General features: G+C 37.6%; 1 protein-coding gene across 1 annotated transcript in view; it reads left to right on the top strand.

Annotated features, from left to right (window-relative positions):
* The first annotated feature begins 4,361 nt into the window (after nucleotides 1-4,361).
* CCM2 (CCM2 scaffold protein) overlaps nucleotides 4,362-20,655 on the top strand; it is a 131,048-nt gene continuing 114,754 nt past the window's right edge. The window contains exon 1 of the mRNA XM_051984743.1: nucleotides 4,362-4,470. Within this exon, the coding sequence (XP_051840703.1) occupies nucleotides 4,441-4,470 (30 nt within the window). The 5' untranslated portion in view covers nucleotides 4,362-4,440. The remainder of the gene's footprint in view (nucleotides 4,471-20,655) is intronic.

Below are 20,655 nucleotides of genomic sequence, written 5' to 3'. Positions count from 1 at the left end.
TTACTTTCCTTTATGGAACTAGTATACAACTTTGTTAAAAAATACTTTTGTATACCTTATTGAAGTATCAATGCATAGTCTTGTTAAAGTTGTTGTATATTTTACTCATGTGACATTTTCCAAATGGTGGCTACCCAAATATTAGGTGTTCAGTGGTGAGACCAGAACCTCATTAAAATTATTTAGAAAAAACACAAAGATTGTTATGATGAAGATTTTGAAGGGATATTTTAATATGTTATAGACTCTTTGAGAAGAATGGTATAAACTACTGGTCAAAGTATTCAAGACAGAAGACAGCTCCATCACTATTTTATGAGCTTCCTGGATCTGTGAGACATTCTCAGATCCTGAAAGAAATCAATGACAAAAGCAGAAATTGGAAATTAGTTTTTAAGCACAGTGCCTAACACATAGTAGGTACATATGGTCTGTTGAACTTCCCAGAGGTTGGTGAGAGTTGGATACAGTTTAAGAGGCCCTCTGAGAGCCAATAGAACACCCTTCTTTTTGGGTGGTCATCCAGTGATGATGTAGACATTAATTCAGCATGTGGTTCAAATTGGTATTTGTGCAGTATGGGCTAGGTAGGGAAGAGCCAATGACAATTAAGGTTATTTTCATGGAGAAATGGACCTTTATCTGGAAAGTCTTTGATACTAGACCTGACAAGACATAGATGTTAGACAAGTGTGGCATAATACTGGTGTAGAGAAATATAGGTTATTATATTAGAGATCCAGTGCTCTTGATTTTGTATGCACATTGAATTCTTAACAAATTGGACTCATGTCAGTCTCTCAGGAATATAAAAATACTCATCGGCAATCAACTTTAACCCCAAAGTGCCAACTGTGTTACATGAAGATGCATCTTTGCACAACATTTTGATGGGGTGAATAGACCCCAGCAAAAAGCCACATCTGGGTTGACACATCCAGGTAGGCCCCAGGGAAGATATTGACAGATTTACCTTGTTCCTAAGTGAGCCTTTGTAGAACTTCTTGCACCCACAGGATTATCTTGTATAAATAGAGCTATCTTGAACTGATGCCCATAGTTACTGTATACAATCAGGACACCATGCTAGAGATGTCAAAGCTAGGAGATTATTTTGTGTAAACATTTAATGACCAGTTGGCTTTCTGAGGCTAACAACTAGGACTCAACTTTGAGTCCTTTCCTGTAAAAGGTCCAATCTTTCTCTTTATAAACGACAAGTTCCAATAAAGAACTTAGACCATCTTATGGCACCATAATAAACTTTTTGCCCCTTGACTCAAAGATGCCCTGAGCCTGTGAATTCTTTCTGTATGATTCCCACCTTCATGACTTCTTATACCTCATTAATTTCAGGGATCAGATAGCAGATAGAATGTGACCAGTTATTGCAGAGATATGTCAAAGATTTCAGTTGTCACTCATCACATGTTCCCTGGCCACATATGTTCCCTATTTATCTTATGACTTCATATAGGTTAGCCATGTATTTTCCTGTGTGTATTCAAGGATGATCCCTACATATGTCCATTCTGAAGGTATGTGTATTTTTGAGGTTATATACCATGTTTATTGGGGAAATGTTTTATTGCTATTTTTTCACTTTTTTATTAGATGCTTTTGTTTTTAACTAATTAGGTCCTCTGGCTAATAAAAGTAAACATATTGATGGGAGATGGTTGTGAATGGGTGTAGAATTCATCTTCAGAGTACCTTGAAATTCTGATAACTGTTCTAGAATTCTATATTGGGATATCAATATTCTATATAGATTGGCTATACCAGATAGCTCCGTGAAGGTTCTCCAAGGCCAGTTTCCCTATAGTCTGTTTATATAAGGAGTATAGGACCATATGTTTGTCAAGGATGCTATAACAATTGGAAGGGATTTATCAAGTCTGCTGCAGAGTGATTCCTTTTTTTTGGCTATAACATCCTTTAAAACCATCCATTAGTTTACTGAAAGCTGTCATTTGGATTGGTTTGAATACACATACTAAATAAAAGTATTGAATACATAAAATAGCCACTAGGTGGAAGTGTTGTACAATTTAGGGATCTCATCCTGGGCTCATCAGTCTAAGAAGGCTACCTACAACTCTATTCTTAGGATCATACTTTTAGAGCTGGAAGGATATTCCCCTATATGATGAAACTGAGGTCTTAAGAAGTGTTTTTTGCCAAGATCTTAGAAAGGTTAATTATCTGTTCAATTAACTCCATTCATTTAAATCTTTAGTTATTCATGGGTATATACTTATGGGTAACCATAACCCTTTCATCATGCTGGTGAAACTTATGGACCCTTCTCAGAATGTTTGTAAGTGCATAAAATACAGAAGGTTATAGAGGAGACAAATTATAATAAAATAAAGTTATGATACTTGAAAAAAATTCACTTAAGGTTAAGAATTCTCCCTTGATTAATGGAAAGGCTACTGGAAATGAAATCACAAGACCTTTTGCTTTTCTAGGTGTACCGCTAAGAGGATTTACTTTTCTGGGTTATAGGTTCTTCACCTATAACATCCCCAGGAGCCAGAGAGCACAGGACCCAAGAGGCTACAAAGAAGCCTCAATTTCCTGTAGTTGTTAGTGACCATTGGTTATGGACTTTATAGGGGTGAAGGGGAGTGGGAAGAACCCTACCTCGTTTTTGCTAATCACTGGGAGCCAAAAAAATTAGAGAACTGGCTGATCAGATGTCAATCAGCCAATGTAGCCAAGAGCAAAAGGATGAAGCAATAAGGTATGTTGGAGAAAGGCGACTTGGGGCTGATTAGAAGCTCTCTGCCTTTACTGGGAGATTTACTGGAAACTACACCCACTGTTTCCTATTGCCCATCTGACTAGTTCCTTTCCAGTTTCCCCTCTGAAAGCACGAAAAAGAAAGTGAAAGATGAGGGCAAAAAGGAAGGAAAGAGGAACTCCTATCACTCTCTTGGCTGTGGTCGCTGAAGCCCGAAATTGGGAGCCAAAGTTTACTTATTAAATGTTTATTTGTGTGTCTCTGATAATTTATTCTATAAGGAAACTTCCTCATCACCAGCTTCTGGTTTCCTTGGTCCCGACTAAAATCCCACTTTCTTCAAGAAGCCTTTCCAAACTACTCTGTGATGTAATACTAGCTCCTTCCTTCTATGAGTATTTCCAATTTATCCTCTGAGTAGGGTTTCTTTTGCCTTTCCTGCACTTAGCGCAGCGGCTGGAAGCAGCAAGAGCTTTACAATGCTTTTCGACTGACTACGGGCCAAGCATGGGAAAAATGGGAAAAGAAGCTTACATTCTAATAGAAGATAGCACAATAATGTGTACACATATGCAGTTTGCAAAGCACTTTCCATGTCATCTTGCGTATTACGGAGACATAAATTTGCATAGTAAAGCAAACATATTTTCTGCATTGGCCAAAAAAAAAAAGTCTCATGGTGCACGGAGATGCTGCCGCTCCCGGAGTCGAACTCCCAAGCCATGAAAGACCCCAAAAGGCGTGCGAGCCTGCGGAGCCAACCGCAGCCAGCAGCGGACGCGCCAAGCCCGCCCCCCCGGAGGCCACCCACACACTCATCAACGGTCAGTTTTCCCCGAGGAAAGACGGGAGCTTGGAGCGGAGGGGGATGTGCTCGGGCCTCCTCAAACAACCCTGAAGGGAAGGGGCGGGTAGAGGCTGCTTGTGGAGGCCAAGAGTGCGAGAGTTTGAATGGGTAGCTAATGTTCCGAGCGCCCCGCTGGGATAGAAATCTGGGACGTAAACCTTGCGCCTGTACAGCCCATGCTAGACTCTTCTCTATACTGCGCCTGCGTTCTTCTCGTTCTCGTTCCCCTTCCCCCTCTTTCTCATCCTACGGCGCCGCCGCAGGCCCCGGCTGCGGGAGGACTGAGGTCAGTCCTCCTGGGCGCGCAGGGCCGGCTGGGAACTTCTACGCCCAAAAGATGGCGGTAGGCTTGAAAAGTTGGTCCCCGAGTTCGCCGCCGCCGTCGCCCCTGAGGAACCCTGCGCTCGCGCGGAAGGAAGGACCGCGCGCGCCCGGTTCGGGGCGGGGCGGGGGCACGAGCTGGCGCGCGCCTAAGGGGCGGGGAGCGCCGTCCAGGAGGAGTCCGATAGGACGGGGCCGTCAGACCCGGAAGTCGGGGGTGGAGTGGAGGGGGCGCGGTCTATCCCATTGCGGACCGGGGCGGAGACTGTCCCCGTTGAGCCCTAGGGGCCGGGCCGGGCCGGGCCGGAGAGGGCGGGGTTGGGGGGGGTGGGCGGTGACGGGCCGCGAGCACGGCGGCTGCGGCCGAGGAGGCGGAGGCGGCAGCGGCGGGAGCGGAGGCTGTGGCTGGTCTGTGGGAGCGGGAGGGGGCATGTAGCCGCCGTGGCGGGGGCGGGGGCGCCGAGCCGCGGCCGGGGTGCCCCTGGGGGGGGCCGCACGGTTGCCAGAACTACACACATGAGACATGGAGGAGGAGGGCAAGAAAGGGAAGAAGGTAAGAATCTCGACAGGGTCCTGAGGAGACCCAGAGAAAGGGGCTCCAAACCAGCAGAGGGGGCCGAGGTCCCCGGGAGAAGGGGAAAAGGGCCGGGGCGAGGGAACTCCAGGGAAGGGGTTTGAGGAGACCAAGGGAAGAATCTTGGGCTACTAAGCGGAGGGTCCTGGGGGACTTCTGGGAGAGCGTCCGGGAATCTAAAGGACCTAGGAGACTAAGGGGGAGGGGGAGAGGACCGAGGGAAGAGATTCTGGGGGTCTAAAAGAAGAAAGGGTCCTAGGAGACTCAGGAGGGGATCTTGGGGCATTCATGGAAGAATCCTGAGGGACTAAGTGAAAGGGTCTTGGGAAACTAAAAGGAGATGTCCTGAAGGTCTAAAGGAAGAAAAGGTCTTGGGAAAACCGAGGGAGGGAGGTCCTGAGGGTCTGAAGGAAGGAAGGGTCCCCTCCCCCAGCGTGGGGGGAGGAAAGGGGACTGGGATAGATCCTTCGTTGTTAGTGGGGAAGGTGGGGGAAATTTGGGTTTGGTGTTGTGGGAGACCTCCAGGGTTGGGTCGCCGTAGGAGGCGTGGGTCCACGTTGTGGGGAGGGGGAGCTGAGACGGAGCGCGCCTCGGGCATCCCGGACAGCGGCGAGCGCTCCGCCTGGGTGGTGTCGGGCTGTTTACTGAGGAGGTTCGCTCTGGGAGGACGGCCGAGATAGGCGAATCCCTTCGGATAGAGTAAGAAGAAGGCGCTCCGAAAAGCTGGGGGCTGATGGAGAAAAGCCTGTGTGGGCGCGGGTTCTCTGCGTGGCCCGGGAGAGGAAAGGATCCGGGAACAGTCCGACTTGGCCGCGCGTACCCGGAGGGAAGGGAAACTCGCCGGCTCGGAAGGCGTCTGGAGGCCCCCAAGTTCTGTGACTTAGTTAAAAAGCATTTCCTCGAAACACAGCAAATGCCTTACTCCGAGGCCCGCTGCTGTCTTTTACAAAGCCTTGAAATTAACCCCAAATGTTGGTCGGCTCTTTCCCAGTGTGTGTTAGCTACGTATGCTCCTGACCAAGGGAGGCGGAGGAAGTAGTGGTCCTAGGGGTAGCTGATTGTGAAGGAAAAGGGAACGAGTGGTGGGATTTAGAAAGTTCTTGTGAGTTTTGTGGTTCAGCCAAATGGGTAAAAGGTTAGCAGTGTTTCAAACGTTATTTTCCTGACCTTAGTTTGGGATTCAGGCCAGAGCAAAGGATTTGCACTTTATTCTATGTGACCTAATAACTTGTTAAATGTAACATATCTGGACAATCAGTTTGAGTGGAATTTGTAAGATTCTTTGGCAGTTGAGTTGGGAATACAGCTAATGATCCTAAGGTTCACCAGGGTCCTAGTTTTTGCAGTTTTAAAAGTTTACTTTAATCACAGACTTGAATCAAAAGGTAGAATAGCTCACTTTGTTCCTAAGAATAAAGGACCACCATCTATAGTAGCTTTTGACTATAAGTGAAAGATAGGTGTTAATAAAATGCATGTTTATTTTAATAAAAAACGATCTGAATTGTCTGCCTGCAGTTTTCATATTTCATATTTATCTATATATGCCGATGAATACACAAAGATTTAAAACAAAAATCAAGTTATCTCCCACATCCTTAGTTTTATTACTTAGTGCACATCTTACTGTAGAGTTTGTCTTTTTAATTAATTTTTGCCTCTGATAGAGGGTGGCCCACATAAGATAGGTCTCACTTGAATCTGTGTATAATATTGAGTGCTAGATATAATGTTCCTGATGTTTTCTTCTGTCTTTTTTTTTTTTTTTTTACTTTTGCAGCTAAGAAAATGTGTTGCAAATTACAGTTGAAATTTTTTTTTAATTATAGTTTGGCAGACAAAAGCCCCCAAAGACCTTTTCAAGTCACAGGTTTTCAACTCTAGAAGTAATTGAAAAACCACAGAGGAGAGATGACTGTCTAATAATGGCAGATCAACATGAAGTGAAAGAAGAGAATCAGTTCTAGGTTTGTTGTTTTTTGGATTGTTGCAGTAACACCTGTCACATAAAGGTTGTTAAAATTAACTTACAAGGGCAATGCTTTACTTACAGTAGCCATCATGTAGAAAGGTGGCAGCAAAGAGTGCTAGGAACACTGCTGAGGATGGGATGGGATTTTTCTTTAATATAATTGGTGTGCTGGTCCACAAATGGGTCAAGGTTAGAACATGGGGAGAATCTAAATGACAGCTAATGACAACAGCTAGCATTTAGATAACGTAAGATTTGCAAAGCACTTTACAAATATCCTCACAAGGGTTGCAGTTACAATTATTATCCCCATTTTGCAGATAAGAAAATTGTGGCCTTTATCAAATTGAGTGCATCCTTTGATCCAGAAGGGTCTCTACTGAGACTTATCCCCAAAAGATCATAAAGAAAAGGGATCCACATGTGTAATAATATTTGTAAAAGCTTCCAGAAACTGGAAACTGAATGGATGCCCATCAACTGGAGAATGGCTGAATAAGTTATGGTATATGAGTGATATGGTATATTATTGTTCTGTAAGAAACAATCAGCAAGATGATTTCAGAGAGGCCTGGAGAGACTTACACGAACTGATGAACTGATGCTGAGTGAAGTGAGTAGAACTAGCAATAGCAAGATTATATGATAATCAACTCTAATGGACATGGCTCTTTTCAACAATGAGGTGATTCAGGCCAATTCCAAAAGATCTGAAATGGAGAGAGCCATCTGTACCCAGAAAGAGAATGTGGGGACTCAATGTGAAACACAACATAGTAGTTTCACCTTTTTTTTTTTCTCATTTTTTTTTCCCATTTTGATCTGATTTTCTTGTGCAGCATGACAATTGTGGAAATATATAGAATTACACATGTTTAACATATTGGATTACTTGCTGTCTAGGGGAGGAGGAGGTGGGAGAAGGGAGGGAGAAAAATTTGGAACAAAACGTTTTGCAAGGATGAATGTTGAAAACTGTGTTTGCATATGTTTTGAAAATAAAAAGCTGTTATTTAAAGAAAAGAAAACTGGCCAGAAGGTTAAATGACCTGCCCAAGATCACTTAGCTAGTAATTATCTGAGGCTGCATTTGAATTTTGATCTTCCTGGTATCACGTCCATCACTTTACCCATTCTGCTACCCATTTGTCTCAGATTCCCTGTTCAAGCTGTATTATAATTAGTTTAGACCTCTGAGTAGTTGCTTACATAGTAAAACATTTCTCTCTAAGAAACAGACCGGAATATGTGATAGATGAGTGAAAAGTTGGCATATTTTGTCTTATACGCTAGACTTCATATGTTTCAGAGGAAGAGTAAGAAGGATCTTGTAGTCTAGAGAATGTCATCTTAGGAGGGAGAAGATATTCAAGAATGAAAAATAGTTGCAAAGAGAATAATTCTCTTGAAGAAAATTGGGAGTTGTCTGAAGAGACCAATGTGGATTTACAGAACTTACCAACTCTTTTAGATTTTCAGAAGATAATATACACAATATGCAAGCAAGGATGAGATACTAGAATGCATATTAAGGTATGACACGTTCCTATTAGAATAACACTGCTAAAGCTCCTAAGGACTTGAGGCTAACAAAGCGCTGAGGACAACTACGGTCTTTTAAAGTATACTGGAGAAAAGAAAGATAAATAAGGAATTGGACCACTTTTCAAGGTGCATAAGATGAAGATAGCTGACTACAGAGAGGTGGCATTTGTGCTCCCATTTTTCTTTGCTACAGAAAATGATCTTTTAGGAGGGAAAGGACAGAATATTGGGTTGAATTTCAGATGATGAAATTTTTAATAGGTACAAATGTAAAGTCTTATGCTTGGGTTCAAACAGTAAACTTCATAAAATTTGTGGAAAAGTGTAATTCATCAATAGTTTAAAAAATATCTGAAGATTTAATTAGACTCAAGGTTCAACATGAGTTAGAACTGTGAGATGGTCAGTCAAAAGGCTAAAATAATCTTTGGTCTCAAGAAGAGGGAATCAGATATATTCTAGGATGAGGAGGAAATAGTCCTGCTGTTCCTTACCTTGATCAGACTATGTCTACAATACTGTGTTTCACAATTCTGTGTACCACCTTTAGGAATTATTTTGGTAAATTGGAAATCTCCTGAAGAGAATGGGTAGAATGGTGAAGGGACTCGAGTCCATTTTATGAGGATTGGTTGAATCAATTAAGCATTTAACAAACCCCTGCTGTGTGCCAGGAATTATGCTAAGTGCTATAAATAAAAACAGAAGAAAAAAATGAAATCTTTATATAAGGAAATACATCTTTAAAATTTTTTAAACAATTTATTATTTTCCCAATTACATGTAAAGATGATTTTCAGCATTCATTTTTGTATGATTTTGAGTTCCAATTTTTTTTTCTTACCTCCTTTACCTCCCCCCTCCTCAAGACAGCAAGCAATCTGATATGTGTACATTCATTTTTAACATATTTCCATGTGAGTTATTTTGGGAAATAACAATCAGAACAAAAGAGAAAAAACACAAGAAAGGAAAAAAAACAAGAAAAAGAAAATACTATCCTGTGATCAGGATTCAGTCTCTCTGGATGAGGGTGGGATTTTTCATCCAAAGTTTATTGGATTTGCCTTGGATCACTGAATTACTGAAAAGAACTACGTCTGATTGTCGATTGTCGATTATTACACAGTCCTGCTGCATACAATATTTTCCTGATTCTGCTCATTTTTCAGACAACATCAGTTCATGTAAATACAGACTACTTAACTTCCACAAGTGGAATGGGCTACCCTCAGAATTAGTTGATTACTTACCCTTTGTAGGAAATGTTCAAGCTAATTGCTAATATTTATGTAGCACTTATTAAGTATTAGGTATTGTGCTAACTTTACAGTTATTATTTCATTTTATATAACAACCTTGGGTGGCAGGTGATATTATTATCCCCATTTTACAGATAAGGAAACTGAGGCAAACACGTTAGGTGACTTGCTCAGAGTCATACAGCTTGTGTCTGTGGCCAGATTTTAACTCTGATCTTCCTAACTTCAAGTATGGTACTCTATCCACTGCACTATTTTGTTTCCCCATGTAAAAAGATATGTAACTATTGGAATGATTGAAATATTATTCAATATTGAGATATTGAAATGTAAGTATTTCAATCCTGAAATTTTGAGATTTGTTATTGAGAAATAAGAGAACATATATAATAAAATGTTCTGGAGATTTGAAATTAAATAGTAAAACTTTAGTAATTGTGATATGAAGGCAATGATAAGACAAGGTTGAAATACTGATACCATGACTATTTTTCATGTAGTCAGAGAAAAGATTCAATGATCTCTCCTGAATGGTATTAGAATTTATTTTCACTTACTAGCAAGTTTTCTTGTTTTATTTTTATGTAGGCCAGATCATTTTGGGCCATGCTTATCAGAACCATGACACAGACCATTATATATTATTAATTCAATATAGCATGCTAAGGTTATTTTAGCAAAAGTTTTGCCTTACAAGTGTTAGTCAACCTGAAATCATCCCAGACTCTTGAAATTTGATCTTAGCCTTTTCTCAGAACTTGGTAGACTACTAGAGGTATTTAAAGCTAACACATGGAATCACACTTAAACAATAAAGTATTTTTTTAAAAAATTTTATTTATGTAGTATGAAAGCTTTTCAAGACTTGATATTGCTAATTACTGTAGCAATAAAAAATAAATACATATACATAAATATAAATTTTTTAAACTTTCTACTTTTTTGATTGTTGCTATAAGCTTCACATGTACATGCTGCAATATTTCTATCTTGCCTCTTTGCTTTTATTTATTTATTTATTTATTTTTGATTAAAACTTTTTATTTTCAAAACATATGCAGGGATAATTTTTCCTTTTTTTTCTTTTTTAAAAATTTTTCTTTTTCTTTTTTTTAATTTTTAATAGCTTTTTATTTACAAGTTATATGCATGGGTAATTTTACAGCATTGACAATTGCCAAACCTTTTGTTCCAATTTTTCCCCTCCTTCCCCCCACCCTCTCCCTTAGATGGCAGGATGACCAATACATGTTAAATATATTAAAGTATAAATTAAATACAAAATAAGTATACATGACCAAACTGTTATTTTGCTGTACAAAAAGAATCGGACTCTGAAATATTGTACAATTAGCCTGTGAAGGAAATCCAAAATGAAGGTAGGCAAAAATATAGGGATTGGGAATTCAATGTAATGGTTCTTAGTCATCTCCCAAAGTTCTTTCGCTGGGTATAGTTGGTTCAGTTCATTACTGTTCCATTGGAACTGATTTGGTTCATCTCATTGTTGAAGATGGCCAGGTCCATCAGAATTGATCGTCATATAATATTGTTGTTGAAGTATGTAATGACCTTCTGGTCCTGCTCATTTCACTCAGCATCAGTTCATGTGAATCTCTCCAGGCCTTTCTGAAATCATACTGCTGGTCATTTCTTACCGAACAATAATATTCCATAACATTCATATCCCACAATTTATTCAGCCATTCTCCAATTGATGGGCATCTACTCAGTTTCCAGTTTCTAGCCACTACAAAGAGAGCTGCCACAAACATTCTTGCACATACAGATCCCTTTCGCAGGGATAATTTTTCAACACTGACCCCTGCAAAACTTTGTGTTCCAAATTTTTCCCTCCTTCCCCTCATCCCCTTCCCTAGATGGCAAATAATCCAATATATATTAAACATGTTAAAATATATGTTAAATCCAATATATGTATACATTTATACAGTTATTTTGCTGCACAAGAAAAAATCAAAAAGGAAAAATGAAAAAGAAAACAAAATACAAGCAAACAACAAAAAGAGTGAAAATGCTATGTTACAAACCACAGTCAGTTCCCACAGTCCTTTTTCTAGGTGTAGATGGCTCTCTGTCTTCATCACAAGATCACTTTAACTGGTCTGAGTCACCTCATTGTTGAAAAGAGCCCTGTCCATCAGAATTGATCATGGTATAATTTTCTTGTTTACCTGTACAATGATCTCCTGGTTCTACTCATTTCACTTACCATCAGTTCATGTAAGTTTCTCCAGGCCTCTCTAAAATCATCTAAGCAATTATATTTTTTAAAAATGTAAAAAAAAAAAAAAAAAAAAGGAGGGGGTGCAGCTAGGTGGCACAGTGAATAGAGCACTGGCCCTGAAGTCAAGAGGACCTGAGTTCAAATTTGGCCTCAGACACTTAATACTTCCTAGCTATGTGACCCTGGGCAAGTCACTTAACCCCAACTGACTCAGCAAAAAAGTAATAAAAAAAAAAAAACTTTGTTAAATGGAATTGATCTTTAGGAGAAGGAGGAGGAGGAGGAAGATACAGGAAGAAATTTAGTAAATATAAAAACAAGACAAATTATTTTTTCAAAAATAGCTTATAGCTTCTGATCTCTGGTATTATGTTTACTTCAAAATTCTTCAGCAGAGGTTCTTAAACTTTATGTCACAGATTCCTTTGGCAATTTGGTGAATAGACTCCTCCATTCCAAATAAATGTTTTTATATGCATTCATATATTCTTTATATGCATAAATACATATGCATATAAATATGCATATATACTTTATATGCATCAAGTAGCAGTAGTAACTGATTTTGAATATTGTGGAGTAGGATCCCACTGCCTATATACTTTACTGCTTGTTTTCAGCTAAAACTAGAAACTCAAGTACAAATTGGAGGTCAAATGTCTTTTTGGGGTTTCTTTTCATGCCCAATAAACTGTCTCTTGAGCAGATTGGCTGACATTAGTTCACTTGCTTAGAAGATAGTGTCATAATATACTTTTCTAATATAAGCTCTCCCATATCTTAAATTAGCACAAGGCATATACAGAAAAAAAAAAAAAAAAAAGGAGGAACAAACAAAAAACAGTCCCTAACCTCAAGGAATTCACATTCTAGTGAAGGAGACATTCGAATAGCCAGGGATATGCAGTGTAAATGGGAGGTAATATCAGAGGGGAAGGGGGTGGTAAGGGAGGAGACTTGGGAAGGTAATCTGATTTGTCTTGAAAGCCAGGGGAACCAGGAAACAGGTGAGGGGTTATAGCCAGGGAAGAAGAATTAGGGGACTGTGTCCTACTTAAGAAATAGTAAGGGACTAATGTTTTTAAACTCTTAAGAGTAGATGGAGATGAATTAATATAGAAGAAAACTGGAAAAATAGCAAAGGGCCAGATTGTGAAGAATTTTTAAAGCCAAATAGTATTTTCTATTTGATCTTGGAGGTTTAGTAGGAAGCCAGTGGTATTTTTTTGAATGGGGGATAACTTGTATAGATCACCTTATCATTGATACTGGGAGACCCACTGAAAGACTGGTGTGAGGTAATTAAGATCTCACAGATAACTTTGCAATTTGAGATAAAGGGAAGGATTCAAAAGCCCTTGTGAAGGGAACAATGGCCAGATTTGGCAAATGTGTCATGAGATTGAGAGTTGAAGGTGGCATTAAGGTGGTAATGGTAATGCCCTTAATAGTAGTAAGGAAATTAAAAAATAGAGGAGATTTTTAGGGAGAAAGAGAATAAGTTCTGGATTTTGGATAATCTTAAGTATATGGTCAAAACAAGACTAGAACTTAATAGGCAAATCTCTACATCAGCAATTTTCTTATGCATTTTCTTTCAGTAAGCAAATCTATTTTTAAGATAGGGCAAAGACATGGAGATGGGGGGAAATATTTTAGTGTATAAGAAATAGCAGGTAAGATGAATACTGAAAAGATAGGAAGGAGCCAGGTTGTCAAGAATAAATGCCAATTAAAGGAGTTTAAATTTGATCCTAGAAGTAAACTATAGTTCATTGGATAAGTAGTGACACGCTCAGACCCACAATTTTAGATAATCATTTTGGCAGTTGTATGGAGAAACTTGCAACAGGGTGATCAGATTTGTCATTGATTGTAGAGTGACATTGGCAAATCGCTTAATCTTTTTGGACCTGTTGTTTTCTCATATTGAAATTGAGGATTTTAGCCCATTCAGCTCTGAAAATTGATAATTTTGTGAATTGAGGAGGGCTCTGAAGCCATCCTTGTGATGGTCATTTATTGTTGGCTCAAGACTTAGGATCAAAACCAAAGGTGATAAGATGTTCTTCTTGAACTTTAATTTTTCTCATTCATCTAAAAAAAATCAAATTAGAGAATTGGGGATTGTAGGTATTTTTTTTTAAATTGGAATTTATGGTTTTGGGTACTGGGGTAACAAGGTAGTGAACTGTGTAGGGAATAGAGAGTAGATATTCCTCTTTTGAATGTTAATGTAACTGCACATTATTAGAAAGGGTCTGTGCCCTTGGCATATTGCTTTTTTTGTTGTTGATTTTGCTGCCTTTATTCTTCCCTAGGTCCCTTTCTTGAATAGCTGTCACTGAGACTGAACAACATTTGTTCTTCAAATAGCAAGGTTGAACTTGTCAGTCTTGTCTTGGACACCTTTCCCCTTGCTAGGAAGCATTTAAGTAGGGGATAAAAGACAGGATTTTTTGATTAATTATATGGACCACAGCTAAAATTCAGGGTTTTTGTTTTGTTTTTCCTAAATGAAACTGACTTTTATTACTTCATTGTTATGGCAAGAATTAAATCTTATTTCATGTGAGTAATAAATGAATGAAATAAAGATCTCTTTCCGTTTGGATTATAGTAAGAATTTTGGAGTTTTAAGATGGAGGCAAGGAGTCATTTGCAAATGAAGGAGGCAAAAGAGATTTAGGAAGGATGAGAAGAGAACTTAAGTCTTCCTGTATTGTCACTACCGTTGAAAAAAATACAACAAAAAATTTCACAATTTGTCATAGGTCTCTTTTTACTGATGAATAAAATGTCCATTGTACAATATTTTTGGAGGAATAATTAAATAGCTTTTATTCAATTCACTGATGCTTACCCATGACATTTTATCTTCCATGTCAGCATCTTATTGCTTATCATGCTTCTTGTGTGTTCTAGGAGGTATGTTCAGGGACACATCTGCTGCTGTATATTCATAATGTATCCCCTAGCCAAAGGACTGGAGATCTGTGTCCCAGTTCTTATTCTGCTACGATATAATTATATAATCCAGGAAGAATCACTTTACTTTGCTAGGCCCTAATATGCTAAGTAGGAATTGAGTTAAGTAGTTACTGGAATCTGTCCCAGCTTTTGGGACTCTAGAATTGTTGTATTCTTTTAGATTTTAAAAATGTGTTTAAACTTTTGATGCAGTATAAACTGAGCAAGCTGATTTCAGAAAAGTCTGGAAAGGCATGAAGTGATGCTGAGTGAAATGAACTGAGCCAGGAGTACATTGTATACAGTAACAGTGAGATTATATAATGATCAACTATGATAGATTTGGGCTTTCTCAGCAATGCAATATTCTGAGACATTTCCAATAGACATGGGTTGCAAAATGCCATCCGCATCCAGAGAGAAACTATGAAGACTCTATGTGGTTCAAAACATTATTTTCACTTTTTTGTCTATTTGTTTTTTTCTTTCTCATGGTTTCCCCCCCCCCTTTTGGCATGATTTTTCTTTCATAACAAAATATGGAAATAAGTTTAAAAGGATTGTACATCTTTAACTATATCAGATAACTTATAACTTGCTATTTTGGAATGAGGAGCCGGAAGGAGAAAAAATTTGGAACATATAATAATCTTTAAAAATGAATGTTGAAAATTATCTTTATATGTATTTGGAAAAATAAAACACTCTTGAGAAAAAACCATAAAAAAGAAATATTTCTTGTTAATAAAAAAGATAAATTTAAAAACCAGACACCCTGACCACCCCCTTTCCCCCCAAATGGAAGGACAATATAGCTAGCATTTAATTACATGTTTCTTTATGGAGATTGAATACAAAAGTGCCCTAAGTGACTATTATAGAATTTTATAAAAATTTTGGATAAATAAGTTAGCTTAGACAAGTATAAATAAATTGCTTAATATCTAGGGAACAATATTTATTTCACTTAAAAGAATACTAAACACCTACCTTGCATAATCATAGGTGTTAAGTTTAAAAGACAAAAAATAGAGTAGTCGTCTCTACCTTCAAGCTTCCATTTTACTGGAGAAACTTATCAAGAAAAGTTTTGAAAAGGTTCTTTGTTGAGTTGCTTACATAAGACTTTCATTTTCTTTAGAGCTGCTAATTCGACTGTTTAAATGCTTTTAAAATTATTTATCATAATATGGAAATAGTTCATAATCATTCAATAATTCAGCATCTACTAAAGTCATCTGGCACAAAGTAATAAAAGCTTATCAATTGATTAACCAAAGAAAACACTTAACTTATGATAAGATCTGGAATAGATTTCAAGATCTGAGAAAGAAAAGTCATGAAAAAAATGATTTAGAACTGGAAAGGAACTTAAAGATTGTCTGATCCAAGCTCATGTTTTACAGATGAGGAAGCTGAGACATAGAGAGAGTAAATGACTTGTCTGAATTTATGTAGGTAGCAAGTATCAGAACTAGACAAAAGCCAGTGTCTTTGGACTCCAAATTTATTGCTCTCCTCATACCATTTTGGCTCTTTTGGCTCAATATGAGGAAAAAACTCAGCTGTCCTTGGAGCACCATATCACAGAAAATATTCGTGATCCCCCTGTTACAGAGGCTGAGATAAAGGATTAGATGAGCTAGTTCTAATTTCTGTTAAACATGAATGTTTGCTAAGTGTTTTCCTTTGTAGTAAGTTGGACAGGTTTTTATTTCACAGAGAAGAAAATTAGTGATTTGGAGGTGAAATAAAGTGGCTTGCCCATAGAATGTAAGAGCCAGAACTCAGACTCTCTTCCCTTGATTCCAAGATACAGGCTCCTCTTAACCTGTTTGATTCTTGTCCATATTTTTCTATTATCTTCTCCCTTGCCCTTTCCACCTTTTCCTCTGTCCTGAGCCTCCAGCCAATGACCTGGAGACTTTTCCTGTGAACTTTTGACATTTTGAGAGCCCCAATGAAGTGCTGAGTCCATCTCTCTTATCCCTCAATCATGCACATGAGCAGCTTTCCTAATGTTGATTCTTGAGCATAGGTTAACGTTGGATAAATTCTGTAACTCATTCATTCCCACCGTGGATCTTTTTGTGTTGCCTTTTTGGTCACCCATTATTTTAATTCTCCAGAGATGGTGTTCCAACATCTACATCAAACAAAATATTCTGTGAAGAATATTAGATTTAAATTTTGAGTCTTCAGTTTAGATCCCAAAGAACATATGGTGAAATATTTCCCTATTCTCAGTAGAGTTGAGGAACTCTAGGTGCAAACTTTTATTTCCTATCAAATATAATCATTTTATAGGTTGGTCTTACATATTTTTTTCCCTTTGTTATAAGAATGTTCAATCCAGGGAGGGTGGGTGGGGATGTTTTGACTGTATAATGGTTTAAAAAACAAAAGACATCAGTAAAATTTTCTGAAAAAGTAGTCTTTTTTCTAGGGAGCACTTTGAAATTGTTAAAAGTAATGCAAAATTTCCCAAATGTGGTCTACCCTTTTTTCTTCCTTCTTTTCAATTCTTGTTCCTACTCATTATCAGTTTGCATTGCTTTTATCATTGTACATCCTAACTCAATGAATTGAACATCTCATTGCTTGCCAGAAGTTGGATAGTAGATATTTTTCATCTTTTCAGTTTTTCTTATATGGAATGTTAGGCCATTCTCATTAATTAATGATCATGAGATTAACTGAAGGAACTCCTGTAAGTAAACGTTCTGGAATTGATTCTGTGCTCCCAATTATTATTTGTCAGTAATATCTGAGGACTTCACCAACTACAGGGAATTCCTATTCCCTTTGGACCCTGTATAATATACCTTTTCGGGTCTTTATGCTTTGATATTAATGATGTCATCAAACAGTTATTTCTGTGGTTGAATTCATCACAGAATATTGTATGACCTTAACATATGTATGAGAGACTGCTTGTTGGAGGAAAATTGGAAAGGTGCATCTACTCTAGCAAGTCAGATTTTTTTTTGCAACCAACAAACACATGTCTGGAATTTAAGTCACTAAAGATATCTTCAGAAGAGTATTATTGGTGTAAGTCTACCTGTTACCTTTTCATTTTCTTCAGTTATTCCCTGAGTAAGTTTGTGCATTTTCAAAGATGAAAAAGTAGGTATATGAGCTTATAGTTATTGATGTTGTCAATTGCCTTTTGAGTGTTTTTCCATTATTTGTGTTATCTTCTCTAGCCTAAAATCTGTATATAGAGAATATAGTACTTTAAAGATTGTCAACATTTTGTATACAAATGAATTTTGTTTAGCCTTTTAAAAAATGTCTAAAGAAGACTTATGCAGCTCTGAAGAGGACTATTATTTTGACACTGTTGTCTAATTTGAATAAACACATTGAAGTTTTTCAGGGCCTATGGTGTTTGGGATATTATAAGCCTGTGGCAGTGGGTACTATTCATGCTCATCATCCTCACTAATCTCACAAATTAGTTAAGTAGGACACATGAAGAAAAATAATATTACAAAATATTATTTAGTAAGTAATGTGATTAATAATAACAGTAATAATGGCTTATTTAAAGTTTATAAAGTACTTGGCAAATAGCTTGTTTGATCTTCACAATCTCATGAGGAAGGTATTTTATTGTCCCTATTTCACAAATGAAGAAAACTGAGGCTCACAGAGATTGAGACTTACCCTGGGTCATCTGTCTAAATAAATATCTGAGGTGGGATTGAGACAGATCTGTTAGGCTTTCAGACTCTAAATATTGTATCACAGGGGATGGTACAGGACTTCAGAGGAAAGAGTGACCAATGATGATTTAGGCAGTTTAAATACCAAATGAGTAATCTTAAATTGGAGAAAAGAAGATCAAAGAAGGTATTGGATTGGAAAGGAAGCCAGTAGATGATAGAAGGATAGAGCTCTTCAACATTGCCTTGTCAAAGAGAATACTCTGGAATGGCAAGGATAGAGTAAACGTAACTGGGTGGGGGTGGGGGTTAGAGAGGCAGCCTGGTACACTGGATAAAAAGTTGGCACCTGGAGTTAGGAAGTTTGGAATTCAAATTCTAACCCTGATGTTCTGGTTTATGATTCTTGGTAAGTCACCTAACTTCTCAGTACCCCAAACAACTAAATTGCAATGTGGCTCCTGATATTAAGAGAGGGTTCCACAAACCAATGAAATCACATCAAAGAAAAAAAAAATGAGGAAAGGATTAAAATTTGAGATAAGAGAATACCTAGCTACCTTTTGAGCTCCCTTCCCAGGTTCAGAATCTTGACAGAATGGATAAGCAGCCATTGCTAAACCACCTGGTCATCTTGGTTTCTGAAATAGAAGAAAAATGGGACAGATCTGGAGAAGGGTAGATATTTCAATTTTTAAAAAAAGAAAAAGTAACTTTATCTAAGCCATTGATTTTGATGTTAATTCCTGGCATAGTTTCATTAAAATTCTTGATTGTAAATATCTAGAAAAAGAAAAAAAGAATCGTTAAGAACCTAATATGGCTTCCATCAAAAAGAGATCAAGTCAGCCTGGAAACAGGGAGACCCAGTTAGAAAGCTGCTATCATAGTCCAGGTGAGAGATGAGAAGGACCTGAACTAGGTCTGTGAGTGGAGAAAAGGGGACAGCAGGAGAGATATTGTGGAAGTAAAACTGATATGATGTGACAGCTGACTTTTGGGGGAATTAAAAGAATGGTAAAAATAAAGGGTGATTCCTGAATTGGGAGATTAGGTTTATTTAGAGTGAGAGATAATTGAGTTTAGTTTCAAACATGTTAGCTTTGAAATCTCTCTGAGATGTGTTAAGTAAAGATATGCAGCAGGCTACTACCTGAAATAAAGAACTGATAAAGAGTTCAAATAGAGAACAAATGGAGAAATAGCGATTTCTGGAGTCCCTTCCACATTCCATTGCAGGGAAGTAAAACATTTCTTAAACAAATACACATAATCAAGCAAAGCAAATTCATTCAGTAACTATACAGAAAATGTATGTGCTTCATTTTTCATTCTAAATCCGTTACCTCTCACGGTTAACAGTTTTCATTAATGGGTCTCTGAAATCATAGTTATTGTAGTGATCATAGTTCTTACAGTTTTCAGAATTAGTTGTTGTTAGTATGCAAATTATTCCCTCAGTTGTGCTCATTTCATTCTTCATCAGTTTTCAAAAGTTCTCAAAATTGTCGTTTTGATTATATTTATTTTATAGCATAAATTGTTCACTGCATCAATTCATTTATTTTTGTATGCCTTTTGAAATCGTGTATTTCTTCATTTCGTAGAGCACAATAGTACTCCATCATATTCTTATACCACAGTCTTTTCAGACATTCCTCAATTGATGCTTACAGAAGATCCCCACAGTAGGATGTAAATTTTTTTAATTAAAGCTTTTTAATTTTCAAAACACATGAAATGGATACTTTTTCAATATTAACCCTTGCCAAACCTTGTGTTCCAATTTTTCCCTGCCTTCCCTCCATCCACTTCCCTAGAGTAATCCAATATATGTTAAATATAGTAAAAAAAAAATATATATATATATATATACATATATATATATAATCCCATATATGCATACATATTTATACAATTATCTTGAACAAGAAAATCAAAAAGGAAAAAAAACAAGAAAAAATAAAAATGCAAGCAAATAACAAAAAGAGTGAAAAATGCTAAGTTACGATCCACACTCAGTTCTCACAGCCCTCTCTCTAGGTTCTCTTCATCAGGAGATCATTGGAACTAGCCTGAGTCATAGGATGTAAATTCTTGGAGGGCAGAGACTTTCTTAGTTTTGTCTATATGTCCCTAATGCATAGGACAATACTTGGCTTGTGGTAGACACCTACTAAATTTTTTTTATTATTTTCCTCTTCCCTTTTTTTCTTTTAAAATGATCCTCCTCTTCAGTATACTACAGAAGTATCTTTCTGGAATTATCCTTACTTTGATGTTTTAATTCCTTCAGGTTTTATAGATTAAAGATACTAGCAAAGCTTCGGTATAAATATCTCCAGATTGGACATCTTGGAGTTTAATCACATGTGAATAATTTTTTCTCCCATAAGTTACATAGTATAATAGAGCAAACATTGTACTCTTAAAGTAAGAATTAGTTTAATATAAGCTGACACTTAGAGTTGTGTAATGTTGAGTAAGTTACATCCC

Source organism: Antechinus flavipes, chromosome 1, assembly GCF_016432865.1.
Source record: "Antechinus flavipes isolate AdamAnt ecotype Samford, QLD, Australia chromosome 1, AdamAnt_v2, whole genome shotgun sequence".
Taxonomy (NCBI): domain Eukaryota; kingdom Metazoa; phylum Chordata; class Mammalia; order Dasyuromorphia; family Dasyuridae; genus Antechinus; species Antechinus flavipes.
This window is presented reverse-complemented; position numbering and strand designations above follow the sequence as displayed.